Consider the following 18,185-nt stretch of genomic DNA (forward strand, 5'->3'; position numbering starts at 1 on the left):
ATCCTCCTAAAACACAGACATGTCCTTATCGTGGAATTCAGTCAATGTCTACATGGTAAATGAATGCCATGCACAGTCCTACTAATTTAGATTTAAATGTTACATGCAACAATGACAAGTTGTGCCAAAAGCACATTGTGAATCAATGTAACGCATGACCAATATGAGAACAGATGGGAGGTAGGGAAGCAGGGGAAGGCAGGGGGTGTGGGGAGGCTGCTCTTCTGCTCTCTCACTAGTGTTGCTCCCTGCTGGCTGGCTGTGAGGACGCAGACTGAGGCTGAGGTGAGAGGAAAAGCAGGGCAGTTGATTCCTGTAGCTTTGGGTGATTATCATCAGAGCATTTGAACAAACGTCAGGCTCCTCCTAACCCAGGGATTAGAGAGAGAGAGAGAGAGAGAGAGAGAGAGAGAGAGAGAGAGAGAGAGAGAGAGAGAGAGAGAGAGAGAGAGAGAGAGAGAGAGAGAGAGAGAGAGAGAGAGAGAGAGAGAGAGAGAGAGAGAGAGAGAGAGAGAGAGAGAGAGAGAGAGAGAGAGAGAGAGAGAGAGAGAGAGAGAGAGAGAGAGAGAGAGAGAGAGAGAGAGAGAGAGAGAGAGAGAGAGAGAGAGAGAGAGAGAGAGAGAGAGAGGCTGGGGTCCGTTTTCCAACACTTCCTATACATGCTGCACAGCCAAAGTCAATCTCCACCAGTCCATACTAACACAGAGTCAACAGGAGGAGGAGGGCACCACTGGAGCAACAGGTATGTGGAATTGAATTGTTATTATTATTATTTATTTATTATTTGTTGACAGTCATTGTTTCTCTGCTAACATAGATTGATTGATGGCTTTTGTGATTTGATGATGGAGCTTGTTTAGATTTTTAGTACTGCACCAAATCTGTCTTCAGATTGTTCGCAGTATTGGGAGTTGAAAGCTATACTAATTCTGTAAAACGTTCTTTGATTCACTACACTGCACGGCATCCCTTCTTAAGACATTGAATAAGTCTGGAATGTTTGAATTAGACTGTTATTCCTGGTATTTCTCTGGACATTAAAAAGCTCACATGATTGATTTGTAATATTGGAAAGAAACTTGAAGATGATGTATTGTTTTGTTGAATAGTCATGACTGGTTCCAGCTATCTGTCATGTCGTAAGACAACGGTGGCAAAGGATATCATTGCTACTTAACGCGGATCCAGGTTCAGTTTTGAGATCCACAGGCATCATTGGCATAGGGTTGGATGTTTCTGACTGGTCTTGGAACTGTGACAATGGGCAGCCTCTCCCCGCTTGGCTCGAAGGGATATGTAGTGATTTTGCCAACACAGCCAGATATGTGCACAGTCTTGTACCCTCAACCGTTTTGAAACTAACATATCGTATTTCTTTATTAAATCTGACTTTATTAGTATAATGAGTAATACAGAAATGTCACGATTTAATTGACACAAGAGAAAACTAGAGAAAATAGCAACTCTAAAGAGCACCACTGGCTACAATGAATGGCTAAATGAGTTCCAGACAAGAAGGGAACTCTGTCCCCTCCTCACCACTTTATTCCAGTATCAGTCAAATAAACTTTGCCTCTTGAGATTTCTGTGAATCATTCTTGGTCAGCCACACTGATGGGGGTGGGGGGTCCGTCAAATAAACCGCAGTTGAATGGTGCCCCCTCTGCTCTACCCTGATGTAGGTCACAGATAAAAGATGAATGGCTTTACATTAAGTTTCATGGATCGGAGTGACTGTGACAAGCAGCATTTGGAAAGAGAACTTAGGAGAGACTGCTCATACTATGAACAAAACTGCATGTATGGGCATTTCTGTCATATTGATGTTTATGCTGCTTTTGGGTGGTGACACAATTATTCAATATGTGGCATCATAGACTCATGAAGTCACAGACTATTTACACTGCACAAAAATATAAATGCAACATGCAACAAAGATATGATTGAGTTACAGTTCAAATAAGGAAATCAGTCAATTGAAATAAATGAATGAGGCCCTAATGGATTTCACATGACTGGGAATACAGAGGTATCTATTGGTCACAGATACCTTTTTTTAAAAGCAGTGGGGTAGATCATAAAACCAGTCAGTATCTGGTGTGACCACCATTTGCCTCATGCAGCACGACACATCTCCTTCGCATAGAGTTGATCAGGCTGTTGATGGTGGCCTGTTGAGTATTGTCCCACTCCTTTTCAATGGCTGTGTGAAGTTGCTGGATATTGGCGGGAACTGGAACACGGTGTCGTACACGTCAATCCAGAGCATCCCAAACATGCTCAATAGGTGACATGTCTGGTTTGTATGCAGGCCATGGAAGAAATGGGACATTTTCAGCCTCAGGAATTGTGTACAGATCCTTGTGACATGGGGCTGTGAATTATCATGCTTAACATGAGGTGATGGCGGCGGATGAATGCCAGGACAAGGGGCCTCAGGATCTCGTCAAATTGCCATCGATAAAATGCAATTGTGTTCATTGTCCGCAGCTTACGCCTGCCCATACCATAACCCCACCGCCACCATGGGGCACGCTGTTCGCAACGTTGACATTAGCAAACCGCACGTCCACATGACGCAATAAACATTGTCTGCCACCTGCCCGTTACAGATGAAATCAGGATTCATCCCTGAAGAGCACACTTCTCCAGTGTGCCAGTGGCCATCGAAGGTGAATATTTGCCCACTGAAGTCGGTTACGACGCCGAACTGCAGTCAGGTCAAGACCCTGGTGAGGACGATGAGCACGCAGATGAGCTTCCCTGAGACGGTTTCTGACAGTTTGTGCAAAATCCTTTGGTTGTGCAAACTCACAGTTTCATCAGCTGTCCGGGTGGCTGTTCTCAGATGATCCCGCTGGTGAAGAAGCCAGATGTGGAGGTCCTGGGCTGATGTGGTTACACGTGGCCTGTGGTTTTGTGGCCAGTTGGACGTACTGCCAAATTCTCTAAAACTACATTGGAGGCAGCTTATGGTAGAGAAATTAACATTCAATTCTCTGGCAACAGCTCTGGTGGACATTCCTGCAGTCAGCGTGCCAATTGCACACTCCCTCAAAACATCTGTGGCATTGTGCTTTGTGACAAAACTGCACATTTTAGAATGCTGTTTTAGAATGGAACATTTTATTTCAGCTCATGAAACACTTTACATGTTGCATTTATATTTTTGTTCAGTATACTTTAATGGAGACATTGGACTCAAACAGCATTTGTGTCAGTGTTAATAAATTATAATATTAATCACTGGGAAATGTCCATAACTCTAATGATTAAAGGAAGTGATTAAGCCTAGGCATTTGTGATGATGAAAAAAGCCATGCACATCCTTCAGTGTGTTGGCTTGGCTCTGTGTGACCGCAGTCCCATTGAGGTGCTGATTATAAGAGGATTTCTTTCTTTTGTTAATGTAATCGAATCAAAAGTGCCCATAGAGTCACGCAATGTGAAGCCATGCCCCTCCATGCCCCATCCTTGAGTGGAAAAGTCCCAAGGTCCGACCAAACTCTGATGTCACCCCATTCAAGTTGAAATTTAAAATGGTTAGGGGTTAGGGTTTCAGGGTTAGGGTAGGGGTTGGGGTTTATGGTTATAGGGTAGGGTTTAGGTTATGATGTCTCAAGGATCCCGGATAGCACTAACCCTCCCTTGTGGTCCTTCTGTGGCTCAGTTGGTAGAGCATGGCGCTTGTAACGCCAGGGTAGTGGGTTCGATTCCCGGGACCACCCATACGTAGAATGTATGCACACATGACTGTAAGTCACTTTGGATAAAAGCGTCAGCTAAATGGCATATATTATTATTATTATTATATTATTAAAGATGCACTATTTACAACCTTTTCCTGTTGAAAAAAATTTACAGTTTTGAGCAAAATAGTGTTTCAAGGAGTAGGCCATTCAAGGAGTTGGACTGAAGGTGCACTCCCCCTGCTTGAGGATCAATATAGGAGCGGTCAAAGGCACTGCATCTCGGTGCTAGAGGCGTCACTACAGACAACCTGGTTCGGATCCAGGCTGTATCACAACCGGCCATGATTGGGGGTCCCATAGGGTGGCGCACACTTGGCCCAGCGTCGTCCGGGTTTGGCTGGGGTAGGTCCGGGTTTGGCTGGGGTAGGTCCTGGTTTGGCTGGGGTAGGCCGTCATTGTAAGTAAGAATTTGTTCTTAACTGACTTGCCTAGTTAAATAAAGGTAAAATAAAACATTTAAGGAGCAAATCAGGAAAGCCCCCACCCCAACATGTGCTGCTGTATGTCATGAAGATACCAGGACCACCTATTGAGATGTGCCTTTTGTCTAGTAAATCAGATGATAAATACATTTTAAAAAAAAACGTTTTATTGTCACATGCACTGGATAGGTGCAGGTTACTAACTCAACACGCTAACTGCTAGGCTACCTGCTCCCCTGAGGCAAATTAGCTAAAAAACAGACTGGAGTAGGACTTTCGAGGTTCCTAAATGTTATCGCTGTGCAGTGTCCTGTCTGGACAGAGTTATGTAAAGCCATGTTGACTACACCTCAGCAGCTCAACCTCGAGGCTCTACCTGGAAGTGATCAATATCTGAACCACAGGACACATTTCACCTGTGGGATGATGGGAGGTCAGATAATACGTTTGGATTAGTTATGAGAGCATTTGTCTTACTACCGTGTTCCATTCTGTGTGGGATGGAAATCAGTCAATGTTCACTACTGATATCATAGAGCCGAGACAAATGCCATGGAAGACCGTTATGAGGAAAGATTTGCTCATACACTCGGCATCTGCTGTAATCATGTCAAACCTATTGAAACTTTGTCTGATAGAAACAAATAACTCATGACAGCAACTTGTTGTAAAAAAACTATTATTCTTCAGCAGTAAGTGTATGTCTGATAAAACTAATACATCACAGCAGTTTGTATGCACAATTTATTTCACTCATCCCTTCAATTCACATTCCTATAGTGTATTTGTATTTGTATTTATTAGAGATCCCCATTAGATGCTGCCAAGGCAACATCTACTCTTCCTGGGGTCCAAACATATTAAAACCCTTACATTACATGTAAAACAAAAGATCAAACAGTACATCATATAACATTGTTCCATCACTACAAATATACAATACAAAATGTACAATGTAAAAATATCACCATACAACAATATTACAGTGTATGCATATGTGTGTCTCTTCACAGTCCTCGCTAGTAGGAAGCACCTAGTATACATGCCTTCTGAATATGTTGAAAGACTCTGTGCATTGTTCCACTGCTATGATGAGACATAGGGTGTGACATTTCAGCTAAACAGAGGTTGAGAAGGCAAGCCAGCCTGTTTGAATAGATGACAGTACTTTACATTAGGAAATGGGAGAAACTGTTTCTGGACTGAAGGAACTGAAGAAAAGCATCAAATGTTTACATGAGTGAATATGCAGAGGGGGACTGGGTGGTTTGTTTGATTTATAGCCCCCAGATATTTGAATGGATGCTTATGGTACACAGTCTTATATAATGAGAAGTGAGAGAAAACAGAGAAATATAAATGGAGAGAGAGAGAGAGAGAGAGAGAGAGAGAGAGAGAGAGAGAGAGAGAGAGAGAGAGAGAGAGAGAGAGAGAGAAAGCATCACGAGAGAGATGTTGTGAAAGAGGGAGAGAGAGAAAGCATCACGAGAGACATGTTGTGAGAGAGAGAGAGAGAGAGAGAGAGAGAGAGAGAGAGAGAGAGAGAGAGAGAGAGAGAGAGAGAGAGAGAGAGAAAGCGTCACGAGAGATGTGAAAGAGAGAGATCTATGGTTAAAGTCCTTTAGTGAAAGTGTTGTATGATGCATTAGATTGTTCATATGGAGTGAGCTTCTCCCTCTGTCCCAGACATGTCAGGCATGGACAACATGGACCGAGGTTTCTTCCGGAAGGTAGACGTGCCAGACCAAGCTCATTACATCGTGGCCTGCTTCGTTGTGGTGATCGGAGCAGTGGGGGTCGGTGGGAATGCCCTGGTGATGTACGCCTTCTTCAGGTAGGCCACAGTACCTAAGGGAAGAAGGATTTGGAGAAGAGAGGGCAAGTGTTTCTAGGGTGGGTGCCAGTCTGCTTATTCTCTCTTGCAGAATGGCACTGAGGTTGATGTGTTTCTGTTTTTTCCCCTGAAAACCTGATATTGTTTGATTCACCGAAGTAATTTCTAGGTGTTTGCAGAAGAGATTTTTCCATGCAGGGTATTTAAAGAGGACATTTGGATTTCTGAAGTCTTTGAGAGATTTGAGAACAGGCATGCCTCACATTTCAACTACATCTTCTATTTAATCTTTCCTGGATTTTCACACCCTTTGGTTTAAGCTCTGGGATTTGTCAGAATTTGATCCTTTAAAATTCCTAAAAACTGTTCATGTTCAGGTCTTCGGTAATGGAGTAGTCACTATTCATAAATCATTATCCCTGGTTCATCATAGGCCAGCTGAGAGAAAAAAACCTCAAAGGTTGCAGCAGGATGATGTGTTTAATTTAACAATGTGATCTTGAGCGTCATGTGTTTTGACATGGTACTGTTCTGACACTAAGACTTATTTTCGACGGTGCTCGAAGCGACAGAGCGAGGCTTGCTAATGCTGGGTGACAGAAAGAAGTCACACATTGTCCGGCTGGCTGGTCTGGTGTGGTGGTGACACACAACTGATTGTGGTGACACACGTTGAACAACAAACTGGAGCTCTCAGATAGAGAAATAATGAATGTCTATTTTACATGTAATTCACAACAAGAACAAAAACTAATTACAGGAGTTAGGTGGCTGGGTTTTTCAACTGTTGAGATCTCGAGGGCCACCGTGTATTTTGGTTGTTATCCCTACTCTCAAATCATGAAGTGTTTCATAGTTGGAGAGAGGACATTCCCCTAGACACTGTGACCCTTCATAGACCCCCTTCATGGAAGGCAGTGAAATCTGCTGTACGTATTGGACCATTCAGTAAAAGTAGCTAAGGTGCAGGAAGACTAGAGACCACAGTGAAGAAAGTCTCTGCACTCTTAGATAAAATGCTAATTCCAGTCATTTCATGTGCTTAGCTTTCGGTCATAGCAGACCTTTGACAGAGCTAACATAGTAGCTAGGTCTATTACTGCTTTGATCGAAAACAATGCACACTCAATTACTGATATCTGTATTCGATCTAAGAGCACAGAGACATTTTCTCTTCCACTAAGCTATGATATTTAATTAGGTATTATCATATGCACAGGCTACACACATCTGATTGGTTAAACATGTGTGATCCAATTTGTTTTGTTCACAGTTCTACAGCAATATCCCATTCTTGCATGTGATTGATTTCTACCTGAGCCGAGAGCTTTGATTTCATTTAATTTAGTATCCCCATTAGCACCATTGGCGACAGCTAGTCTTTCTGGGATCTGACACATGCTGAAAAAATGCTTTAAATGTTAATATTTTTTAAATGTATGTAAATTGTAGACATTACAAATGTATACTGTATACAATGCATTTGGAAAGTATTCAGACCCCTTGACTTTATCCACATTTTATTACACCACAGCCTCTAAAATGAATTACATGTTTTTTTCACCTCATCAATCTACACACAATACCCCATAATGACAAAGCAGGTTTCCATATAATATCTCTGTACTTTGCCCTGTTTAGCTTTGCCTCGATCCTGACTAGCCCCCCAGTCCCTGCCGCTGAAAAACATCCGAACAGCATGATGCTGTCACCACCATGCTTCAACATAGGGATGGTGCCAGGTTTCCTCCAGACGTGACGCTTGGCATTCGGGCCAAAGAGTTCAATCTTGATTTCATCAGACCAGAGAATCTTGTTTCTCAGTCTTAAAGTACGTTAGGTGCCTTTTGGCAAACTCCAAGTTGGCTGTCATGTGCCTTTTACTGAGGAGTGGCTTCCGTCTGGCCACTCTACCATAAAGACCTGATTGATGGAGTGCTGCAGAGATGGTAGAACGTCTGGAAGGTTCTCTCATCTCCAAAGAGGAATGCTGGAGCTCTGTCAGAGTGAACATCGAGTTCTTGGTCACTTCCCTGAGCAAGGCCCTTCTCCACTGATTGCTCAGTTTGGCCAGGCAGCCAGCTCTAGGAAGAGTCTTGGTGGTTCCAAACTTCTTCCATTTTAAGAATGATGGAGGACACTGTGTTCTTGGGGACCTTCAACACTACAGACATTTTTGGGTAACCTGATCTGTGCCTCGACACAATCCTGTCTCGGAGCTCTACGGACAATTCCTATGACCTCATGGCTTGGTTATTTGCTCTGACATGCACTGTCAACTGTCGGACATTAGATAGACAGGTGTGTGTCTTTCCAAATCATGTCCAATCGATTGTGTTTACCACAGGTGGACTCCAAGTTGCAGAAACATCTCAAGGGTGATTAATGGAAGCCGGATGCCTCTGAGCTCAGTTTCGAGTCTCATTGCCTAAGGTCTGAATAATTATGTAAATAAGGTATTTCTGTTTTTATTTTTATATAACCTGTTCTCGCTTTGTCATTATGGGGTATTGCATGTAGATTGATGGGGAATTTGTTCATTTAATCCATTTTAGAATAAGGCTGTAACGTAACAAAATGTGGAAAATGGGAGGGGTCTGAATAGGTTCCGAGAGTACTGTATATACAGGGCCTTCGGAAAGTATTCTGACCCCTTGACTTTTTCCACGTTTTGTTATGTTACAGCCTTATTCTGAAATTGATTAAAACATTTTTCCCCCTCATCAATCTACACACAATACCCCATAATGACAAAGCAAAAACAGCTTTTTAGAAATGTTTGCTAATTTGACATTTAAAAAAGCATATTTTCGATGGTGCTCGAAGCAGCAGAGCGAGGCTTGCTCATGCTGGGTAACAGACAGATTTTTTAAAAATACATTTGCAAAAATGTCTAAAAATCTGTTTTCGCTTTGTCATTATGGGGTATTGTGTGTAGATTGCTGAGATGTTTAAATCTATTTTAGAATAAGGCTGTAACGTAACAACATTTGGAAAAGGTCAAGGGGTCTGAATACTTTCCGAAGGTAGTGTATTTAACTAATGCCGTCAATAACGGATTATAGCGGTCCTTGGCTGGCATGGTTACACGTGGTCTGCGTTTGAGAGGCTGGTTGGACGTACTGCCAAATTCTCTAAAACGACATTGGAGGCAGCTTATGGTAGAGAAATGAACATTAAATTTTCTTGCAACAGCTCTGCAGTCAGCATGCCACCTGCACGCTCCCTCAAAACTTCATCTGTGGAATTGTGACAAAATTGTCCTCAGCACAAGTCATAAAACATTTAGAACACTGCTCTAAATGCTCCATGATAGACTGACTAGGTGAATCCTGGTGAAAGCTATGATCCCTTTTTGATGTCACTTGTTAAATCCACTTCAATCAGTGTAGTTGAAGGGGAGAAGACAAGTTAAAGAAGCATTTTTAAGCCTTGAGACATGGAACGCTTCTGACACCTTGTAGAGTCCATGCCCCGATAAATTGAGGCTGGTCTGAGGGAAGAAGGGGGGTTGGGGCGGGGTGCAACTCAATATTAGGAAGGCAATCCTAATGTTTGGTATATTCAGTGTATATAAAACATTAACCTGTTGACGGGGTAGGGTTCCCTTTTGGGAACGACCCCTCCCACGTTCAGCTGGAACGGTGGCGCATGGAATGCAAAAATATTCTTCGAAATATTTTACCTCCACACATTAACAAGTCCAATAGCTCAAATGAAAGATAAACACCTTGTTCATCCAGCCAGTAAGAAATCAGATTTCTAAAATGTTTTACGGCGAAAACATAGCACATATTTATGTCAAACCACCACCAAAGACACAGCTCATTTGAATAGCCAAAAAATGCAATCAACAAACGCAGGATTAAAAGAAAAATAATTCACTAACCTTTTGAAAATCTTCATCAGATGACAGTAATAGGACATGTTACACAGTACATTTATGTTTTTTTCAATAATATGCAATTTATATCCATAAATCTCTGTTTACAATGACGGCCATGTTGAAAAAAATGCTACTCAAATGTCCGGAGAAATGATGATAGCTCCACCAGATAACGTCAGATAACAAGCAATACACATCATAAACTTTGACTAAATATACATGTTCTACATATAGATAGAAAGATACACTTCTTCTTAATGCAACCGCTGTGTTACATTTATTTTTAACGTTACAGAATTTGTTCACTAGGCTATAATATGAGACGTCGCTCACACATTAGCATTATGTCTCCTCTATGTTGGACTCCACAGAAACACAAAAATAACCACATAAATATTCCCTTACCTTTGATGTTCTTCGATCATAAGCCGTGGAAGTAGTCATACTTACCAAAAACTGCGTTTGGTTTTCAAGTCGGTGTCTTTGGGCTATCAAACACGACAAATTCCGTCTGAAATGCAGCCAAAATTCTAGTGGATGCGCATCAAAACTTCAAAATGACATATTATATGTCGACGAAACTGGTCAAACTAAGTGCAGAATCAAGCTTTAGCATGTTCTGAACGTGCAAACCAATCCTTAGCTCGAACAGACAAACTGACATCGTTTGGTCAATCCTGGAAGAAAGAGAGCTCTGGGCCTGACGCGCGCATGAAAGTGCATGTATTTTCGCGTGACCCTGAAGGTTTCAGCCCGGCAAAAGTGGAGGGGGCACGTGATTCTCACAATGACAAGCCCCATTGAAAGCAGACATCGTGCTGAAGAGAATGAAACTGTTCCCAGATCTGTAGCTGATTGGGAAGGGTGGGGGCGATGACGTCAAAGTTGGCCCAACTTTCATGATGACAAGAGAGAGTTTGGGAGAATGGCTGCCCTGAGAGTTCTGCTTTACATACAGACATAATTTGAACTGGTTTAGAAGCTTTAGAGTGTTTTCTATTCAATTATAATTATTATATGCATATATTAGCAATTTTGGACAGATTTTCTGTTTACTATGGGCACGCAATTCCTCCAAAGGGGGCAGTAGTCAGCCCTATCTTTAGTGCAACTCAATATTAGGAAGGCATTCCTAATGTTTGGTATATTCAGTGTATATAAAACATCAAGAATACCTGCTCTTTCCATTCACATTTCCAGGTGAATCCAGGTGAAAGCTATAATCCGTTATTGACCCCATTTGTTAAATCCACTTCAATCAGTGTAGAATAAGGGGAGGAGACAGGTTAAAGAAGGATTTTTAGGCCTTGACACAATTGAGACATGGATTGTGCATGTGTGCCATTTACAGGGTGAGTGGGCAAGACAAAAGATGTAAGTGCCTTTGAACGGGGAATGGTAGTAGGTGCCCGGCACACTGGTATGTGTCAAGAGCTGCAACGCTGCTGGGTTTTTCATGCTCAACTGTTTTGCTTGTGTATCAAGAATGATCCACCACCCAAAGGACATCCAGCCAACTTTACACACCTGTGTAAGCATTGGCTTCAACATGGGCCAGCATACCCGTGGAAAGCTTTCGACACCTTGTGGAGTCTATGCATGACGAATTGAGGCTATTCTAAGAGCAAAAGTAGGAGGGTGTTCCTTATATTTTGTACACTCAGTGTACACAGTACAGAAACAAAGACGACAAGACACAAAAATGTGTTTCTTTTAGAAAGAAACACAAAAACAATATAACCAAAGAATAATAATTTCTGTGTTTACAGTGTGTGTTAGAGTGTGTGTGCGTCCATCTATCACTTAACATACACGTCAGTGCATACACATAAATAGTAGGTCACATGGGGGAGAGGCGTTGTGCCGTGAGGTGTTGCTTTATTTGTTTTCTGAAATCAGGTTTGCTGTTCCCTTTCGCTATGTGAGCTGGAAGAGCTCACAAGGTTATACACATAGCTACAGTTTAGGTTGTCTGGTAGAAGAATGACTCCAAGCTAGGGGCTTTATTCCGCTAGCTGTCAGTGGCTCACTCCACACCGCAGTGGAGACGGCAGTAGAGATGTTTCCCTGGGTGTGCTGCTGACATGCTTTGTGCATTAAGAAGATCCTTGACTGATGCTGCGACACGGTACTCCCCTGCAACCATTCAATCTCTGCTGTAGCCACACATGTATATTTACCCTTCACCTCCCCCAAACATTGTATAGAAATACAATCCACACACACTGTGTTATAAGTATACTATAGAAACACAATCCACACACTGTGTTATAACTATACTATAGAAACACAATCCACACACTGTGTTATAACTATACAATCCAAACACACTGTGTTATAACTATACTATAGAAACACAATCCACACACACTGTGTTATAAGTATACTATAGAAACACAATCCACACACTGTGTTATAACTATACTATAGAAACACAATCCAAACACACTGTGTTATAACTATACTATAGAAACACAATCCAAACACACTGTGTTATAACTATACAATCCAAACACACTGTGTTATAACTATACAATCCAAACACACTGTGTTATAACTATACAATCCAAACACACTGTGTTATAACTATACAATCCAAACACACTGTGTTATAACTATACAATCCACACACACTGTGTTATAAGTATACTATAGAAACACAATCCACACACTGTGTTATAACTATACTATAGAAACACAATCCACACACTGTGTTATAACTATACTATAGAAACACAATCCACACACTGTGTTATAACTATACTATAGAAACACAATCCAAACACACTGTGTTATAACTATACAATCCAAACACTGTGTTATAACTATACTATAGAAACACAATCCACACACTGTGTTATAACTATACTATAGAAACACAATCCAAACACACTGTGTTATAACTATACTATAGAAACACAATCCACACACTGTGTTATAACTATACTATAGAAACACAATCCACACACTGTGTTATAACTATACTATAGAAACACAATCCACACACTGTGTTATAACTATACTATAGAAACACAATCCACACACTGTGTTATAACTATACTATAGAAACACAATCCAAACACACTGTGTTATAACTATACTATAGAAACACAATCCACACACTGTGTTATAACTATACTATAGAAACACAATCCACACACTGTGTTATAACTATACTATAGAAACACAATCCAAACACACTGTGTTATAACTATACTATAGAAACACAATCCACACACTGTGTTATAACTTTACTATAGAAACACCATCCACACACTGTGTTATAACTATACTATAGAAACACAATCCACACACTGTGTTATAACTATACTATAGAAACACAATCCACACACTGTGTTATAACTTTACTATAGAAACACAATCCACACACTGTTATAACTATACTATAGAAACACCATCCACACACTGTGTTATAACTATACTATAGAAACACAATCCACACACTGTGTTATAACTTTACTATAGAAACACAATCCACACACTGTGTTATAACTATACTATAGAAACACAATCCACACACTGTGTTATAACTATACTATAGAAACACAATCCACACACTGTGTTATAACTATACTATAGAAACACAATCCAAACACACTGTGTTATAACTATACAATCCAAACACACTGTGTTATAACTATACTATAGAAACACAATCCACACACTGTGTTATAACTATACTATAGAAACACAATCCACACACTGTGTTATAACTATACTATAGAAACACAATCCACACACTGTGTTATAACTATACTATAGAAACACAATCCACACACTGTGTTATAACTATACTATAGAAACACAATCCAAACACACTGTGTTATAACTATACAATCCAAACACTGTGTTATAACTATACTATAGAAACACAATCCACACACTGTGTTATAACTATACTATAGAAACACAATCCAAACACACTGTGTTATAACTATACAATCCACACACACTGTGTTATAAGTATACTATAGAAACACAATCCACACACTGTGTTATAACTATACTATAGAAACACAATCCACACACTGTGTTATAACTATACTATAGAAACACAATCCACACACTGTGTTATAACTATACTATAGAAACACAATCCAAACACACTGTGTTATAACTATACAATCCAAACACACTGTGTTATAACTATACTATAGAAACACAATCCACACACTGTGTTATAACTATACTATAGAAACACAATCCAAACACACTGTGTTATAACTATACTATAGAAACACAATCCACACACTGTGTTATAAGTATACTATAGAAACACAATCCACACACTGTGTTATAACTATACTATAGAAACACAATCCAAACACACTGTGTTATAACTATACTATAGAAACACAATCCACACACTGTGTTATAACTATACTATAGAAACACAATCCACACACTGTGTTATAACTATACTATAGAAACACAATCCACACACTGTGTTATAACTATACTATAGAAACACAATCCACACACTGTGTTATAACTACACTATAGAAACACAATCCAAACACACTGTGTTATAACTATACTATAGAAACACAATCCACACACTGTGTTATAACTATACTATAGAAACACAATCCACACACTGTGTTATAACTATACTATAGAAACACAATCCAAACACACTGTGTTATAACTATACTATAGAAACACAATCCAAACACACTGTGTTATAACTATACTATAGAAACACAATCCACACACTGTGTTATAACTATACTATAGAAACACAATCCACACACTGTGTTATAACTATACTATAGAAACACAATCCACACACTGTGTTATAACTATACTATAGAAACACAATCCAAACACACTGTGTTATAACTATACAATCCAAACACACTGTGTTATAACTATACTATAGAAACACAATCCACACACTGTGTTATAACTATACTATAGAAACACAATCCAAACACACTGTGTTATAACTATACTATAGAAACACAATCCACACACTGTGTTATAACTATACTATAGAAACACAATCCACACACTGTGTTATAACTATACTATAGAAACACAATCCACACACTGTGTTATAACTATACTATAGAAACACAATTCACACACTGTGTTATAACTATACTATAGAAACACAATCCAAACACACTGTGTTATAACTATACTATAGAAACACAATCCACACACTGTGTTATAACTATACTATAGAAACACAATCCACACACTGTGTTATAACTATACTATAGAAACACAATCCAAACACACTGTGTTATAACTATACTATAGAAACACAATCCACACACTGTGTTATAACTTTACTATAGAAACACCATCCACACACTGTGTTATAACTATACTATAGAAACACAATCCACACACTGTGTTATAACTATACTATAGAAACACAATCCACACACTGTGTTATAACTTTACTATAGAAACACAATCCACACACTGTTATAACTATACTATAGAAACACCATCCACACACTGTGTTATAACTATACTATAGAAACACAATCCACACACTGTGTTATAACTTTACTATAGAAACACAATCCACACACTGTGTTATAACTATACTATAGAAACACAATCCACACACTGTGTTATAACTATACTATAGAAACACAATCCACACACTGTGTTATAACTATACTATAGAAACACAATCCAAACACACTGTGTTATAACTATACAATCCAAACACACTGTGTTATAACTATACTATAGAAACACAATCCACACACTGTGTTATAAGTATACTATAGAAACACAATCCACACACTGTGTTATAACTATACTATAGAAACACAATCCACACACTGTGTTATAACTATACTATAGAAACACAATCCACACACTGTGTTATAACTATACTATAGAAACACAATCCAAACACACTGTGTTATAACTATACAATCCAAACACACTGTGTTATAACTATACTATAGAAACACAATCCACACACTGTGTTATAACTATACTATAGAAACACAATCCAAACACACTGTGTTATAACTATACAATCCACACACACTGTGTTATAAGTATACTATAGAAACACAATCCACACACTGTGTTATAACTATACTATAGAAACACAATCCACACACTGTGTTATAACTATACTATAGAAACACAATCCACACACTGTGTTATAACTATACTATAGAAACACAATCCAAACACACTGTGTTATAACTATACAATCCAAACACACTGTGTTATAACTATACTATAGAAACACAATCCACACACTGTGTTATAACTATACTATAGAAACACAATCCAAACACACTGTGTTATAACTATACTATAGAAACACAATCCACACACTGTGTTATAAGTATACTATAGAAACACAATCCACACACTGTGTTATAACTATACTATAGAAACACAATCCAAACACACTGTGTTATAACTATACTATAGAAACACAATCCACACACTGTGTTATAACTATACTATAGAAACACAATCCACACACTGTGTTATAACTATACTATAGAAACACAATCCACACACTGTGTTATAACTATACTATAGAAACACAATCCACACACTGTGTTATAACTATACTATAGAAACACAATCCAAACACACTGTGTTATAACTATACTATAGAAACACAATCCACACACTGTGTTATAACTATACTATAGAAACACAATCCACACACTGTGTTATAACTATACTATAGAAACACAATCCAAACACACTGTGTTATAACTATACTATAGAAACACAATCCACACACTGTGTTATAACTTTACTATAGAAACACCATCCACACACTGTGTTATAACTATACTATAGAAACACAATCCACACACTGTGTTATAACTATACTATAGAAACACAATCCACACACTGTGTTATAACTTTACTATAGAAACACAATCCACACACTGTTATAACTATACTATAGAAACACCATCCACACACTGTGTTATAACTATACTATAGAAACACAATCCACACACTGTGTTATAACTTTACTATAGAAACACAATCCACACACTGTGTTATAACTATACTATAGAAACACAATCCACACACTGTGTTATAACTATACTATAGAAACACAATCCACACACTGTGTTATAACTATACTATAGAAACACAATCCAAACACACTGTGTTATAACTATACAATCCAAACACACTGTGTTATAACTATACTATAGAAACACAATCCACACACTGTGTTATAACTATACTATAGAAACACAATCCACACACTGTGTTATAACTATACTATAGAAACACAATCCACACACTGTGTTATAACTATACTATAGAAACACAATCCACACACTGTGTTATAACTATACTATAGAAACACAATCCAAACACACTGTGTTATAACTATACAATCCAAACACACTGTGTTATAACTATACTATAGAAACACAATCCACACACTGTGTTATAACTATACTATAGAAACACAATCCAAACACACTGTGTTATAACTATACAATCCACACACACTGTGTTATAAGTATACTATAGAAACACAATCCACACACTGTTATAACTATACTATAGAAACACAATCCACACACTGTGTTATAACTATACTATAGAAACACAATCCACACACTGTGTTATAACTATACTATAGAAACACAATCCACACACTGTGTTATAACTATACAATCCAAACACACTGTGTTATAACTATACTATAGAAACACAATCCACACACTGTGTTATAACTATACTATAGAAACACAATCCAAACACACTGTGTTATAACTATACTATAGAAACACAATCCACACACTGTGTTATAACTATACTATAGAAACACAATCCACACACTGTGTTATAACTATACTATAGAAACACAATCCAAACACACTGTGTTATAACTATACTATAGAAACACAATCCACACACTGTGTTATAACTATACTATAGAAACACAATCCACACACTGTGTTATAACTATACTATAGAAACACAATCCACACACTGTGTTATAACTATACTATAGAAACACAATCCACACACTGTGTTATAACTATACTATAGAAACACAATCCAAACACACTGTGTTATAACTATACTATAGAAACACAATCCACACACTGTGTTATAACTATACTATAGAAACACAATCCACACACTGTGTTATAACTATACTATAGAAACACAATCCAAACACACTGTGTTATAACTATACTATAGAAACACAATCCACACACTGTGTTATAACTTTACTATAGAAACACCATCCACACACTGTGTTATAACTATACTATAGAAACACAATC

General features: G+C 38.6%; 1 protein-coding gene across 1 annotated transcript in view; it reads left to right on the forward strand.

The window, feature by feature from the left end:
• The first annotated feature begins 618 nt into the window (after nt 1-618).
• Nucleotides 619-18,185, forward strand: part of LOC118391717 (melanopsin-B-like) — a 42,521-nt gene continuing 24,954 nt past the window's right edge. Inside the window, exons 1-2 of the mRNA XM_035783218.2 lie at nt 619-742; nt 5,861-6,008. Of these exons, the coding sequence (XP_035639111.2) occupies nt 5,863-6,008 (146 nt within the window). The 5' untranslated portion in view covers nt 619-742; nt 5,861-5,862. The remainder of the gene's footprint in view (nt 743-5,860; nt 6,009-18,185) is intronic.

The sequence above is a fragment of the Oncorhynchus keta genome, chromosome 12 (assembly GCF_023373465.1).
Source record: "Oncorhynchus keta strain PuntledgeMale-10-30-2019 chromosome 12, Oket_V2, whole genome shotgun sequence".
NCBI lineage: Eukaryota > Metazoa > Chordata > Actinopteri > Salmoniformes > Salmonidae > Oncorhynchus > Oncorhynchus keta.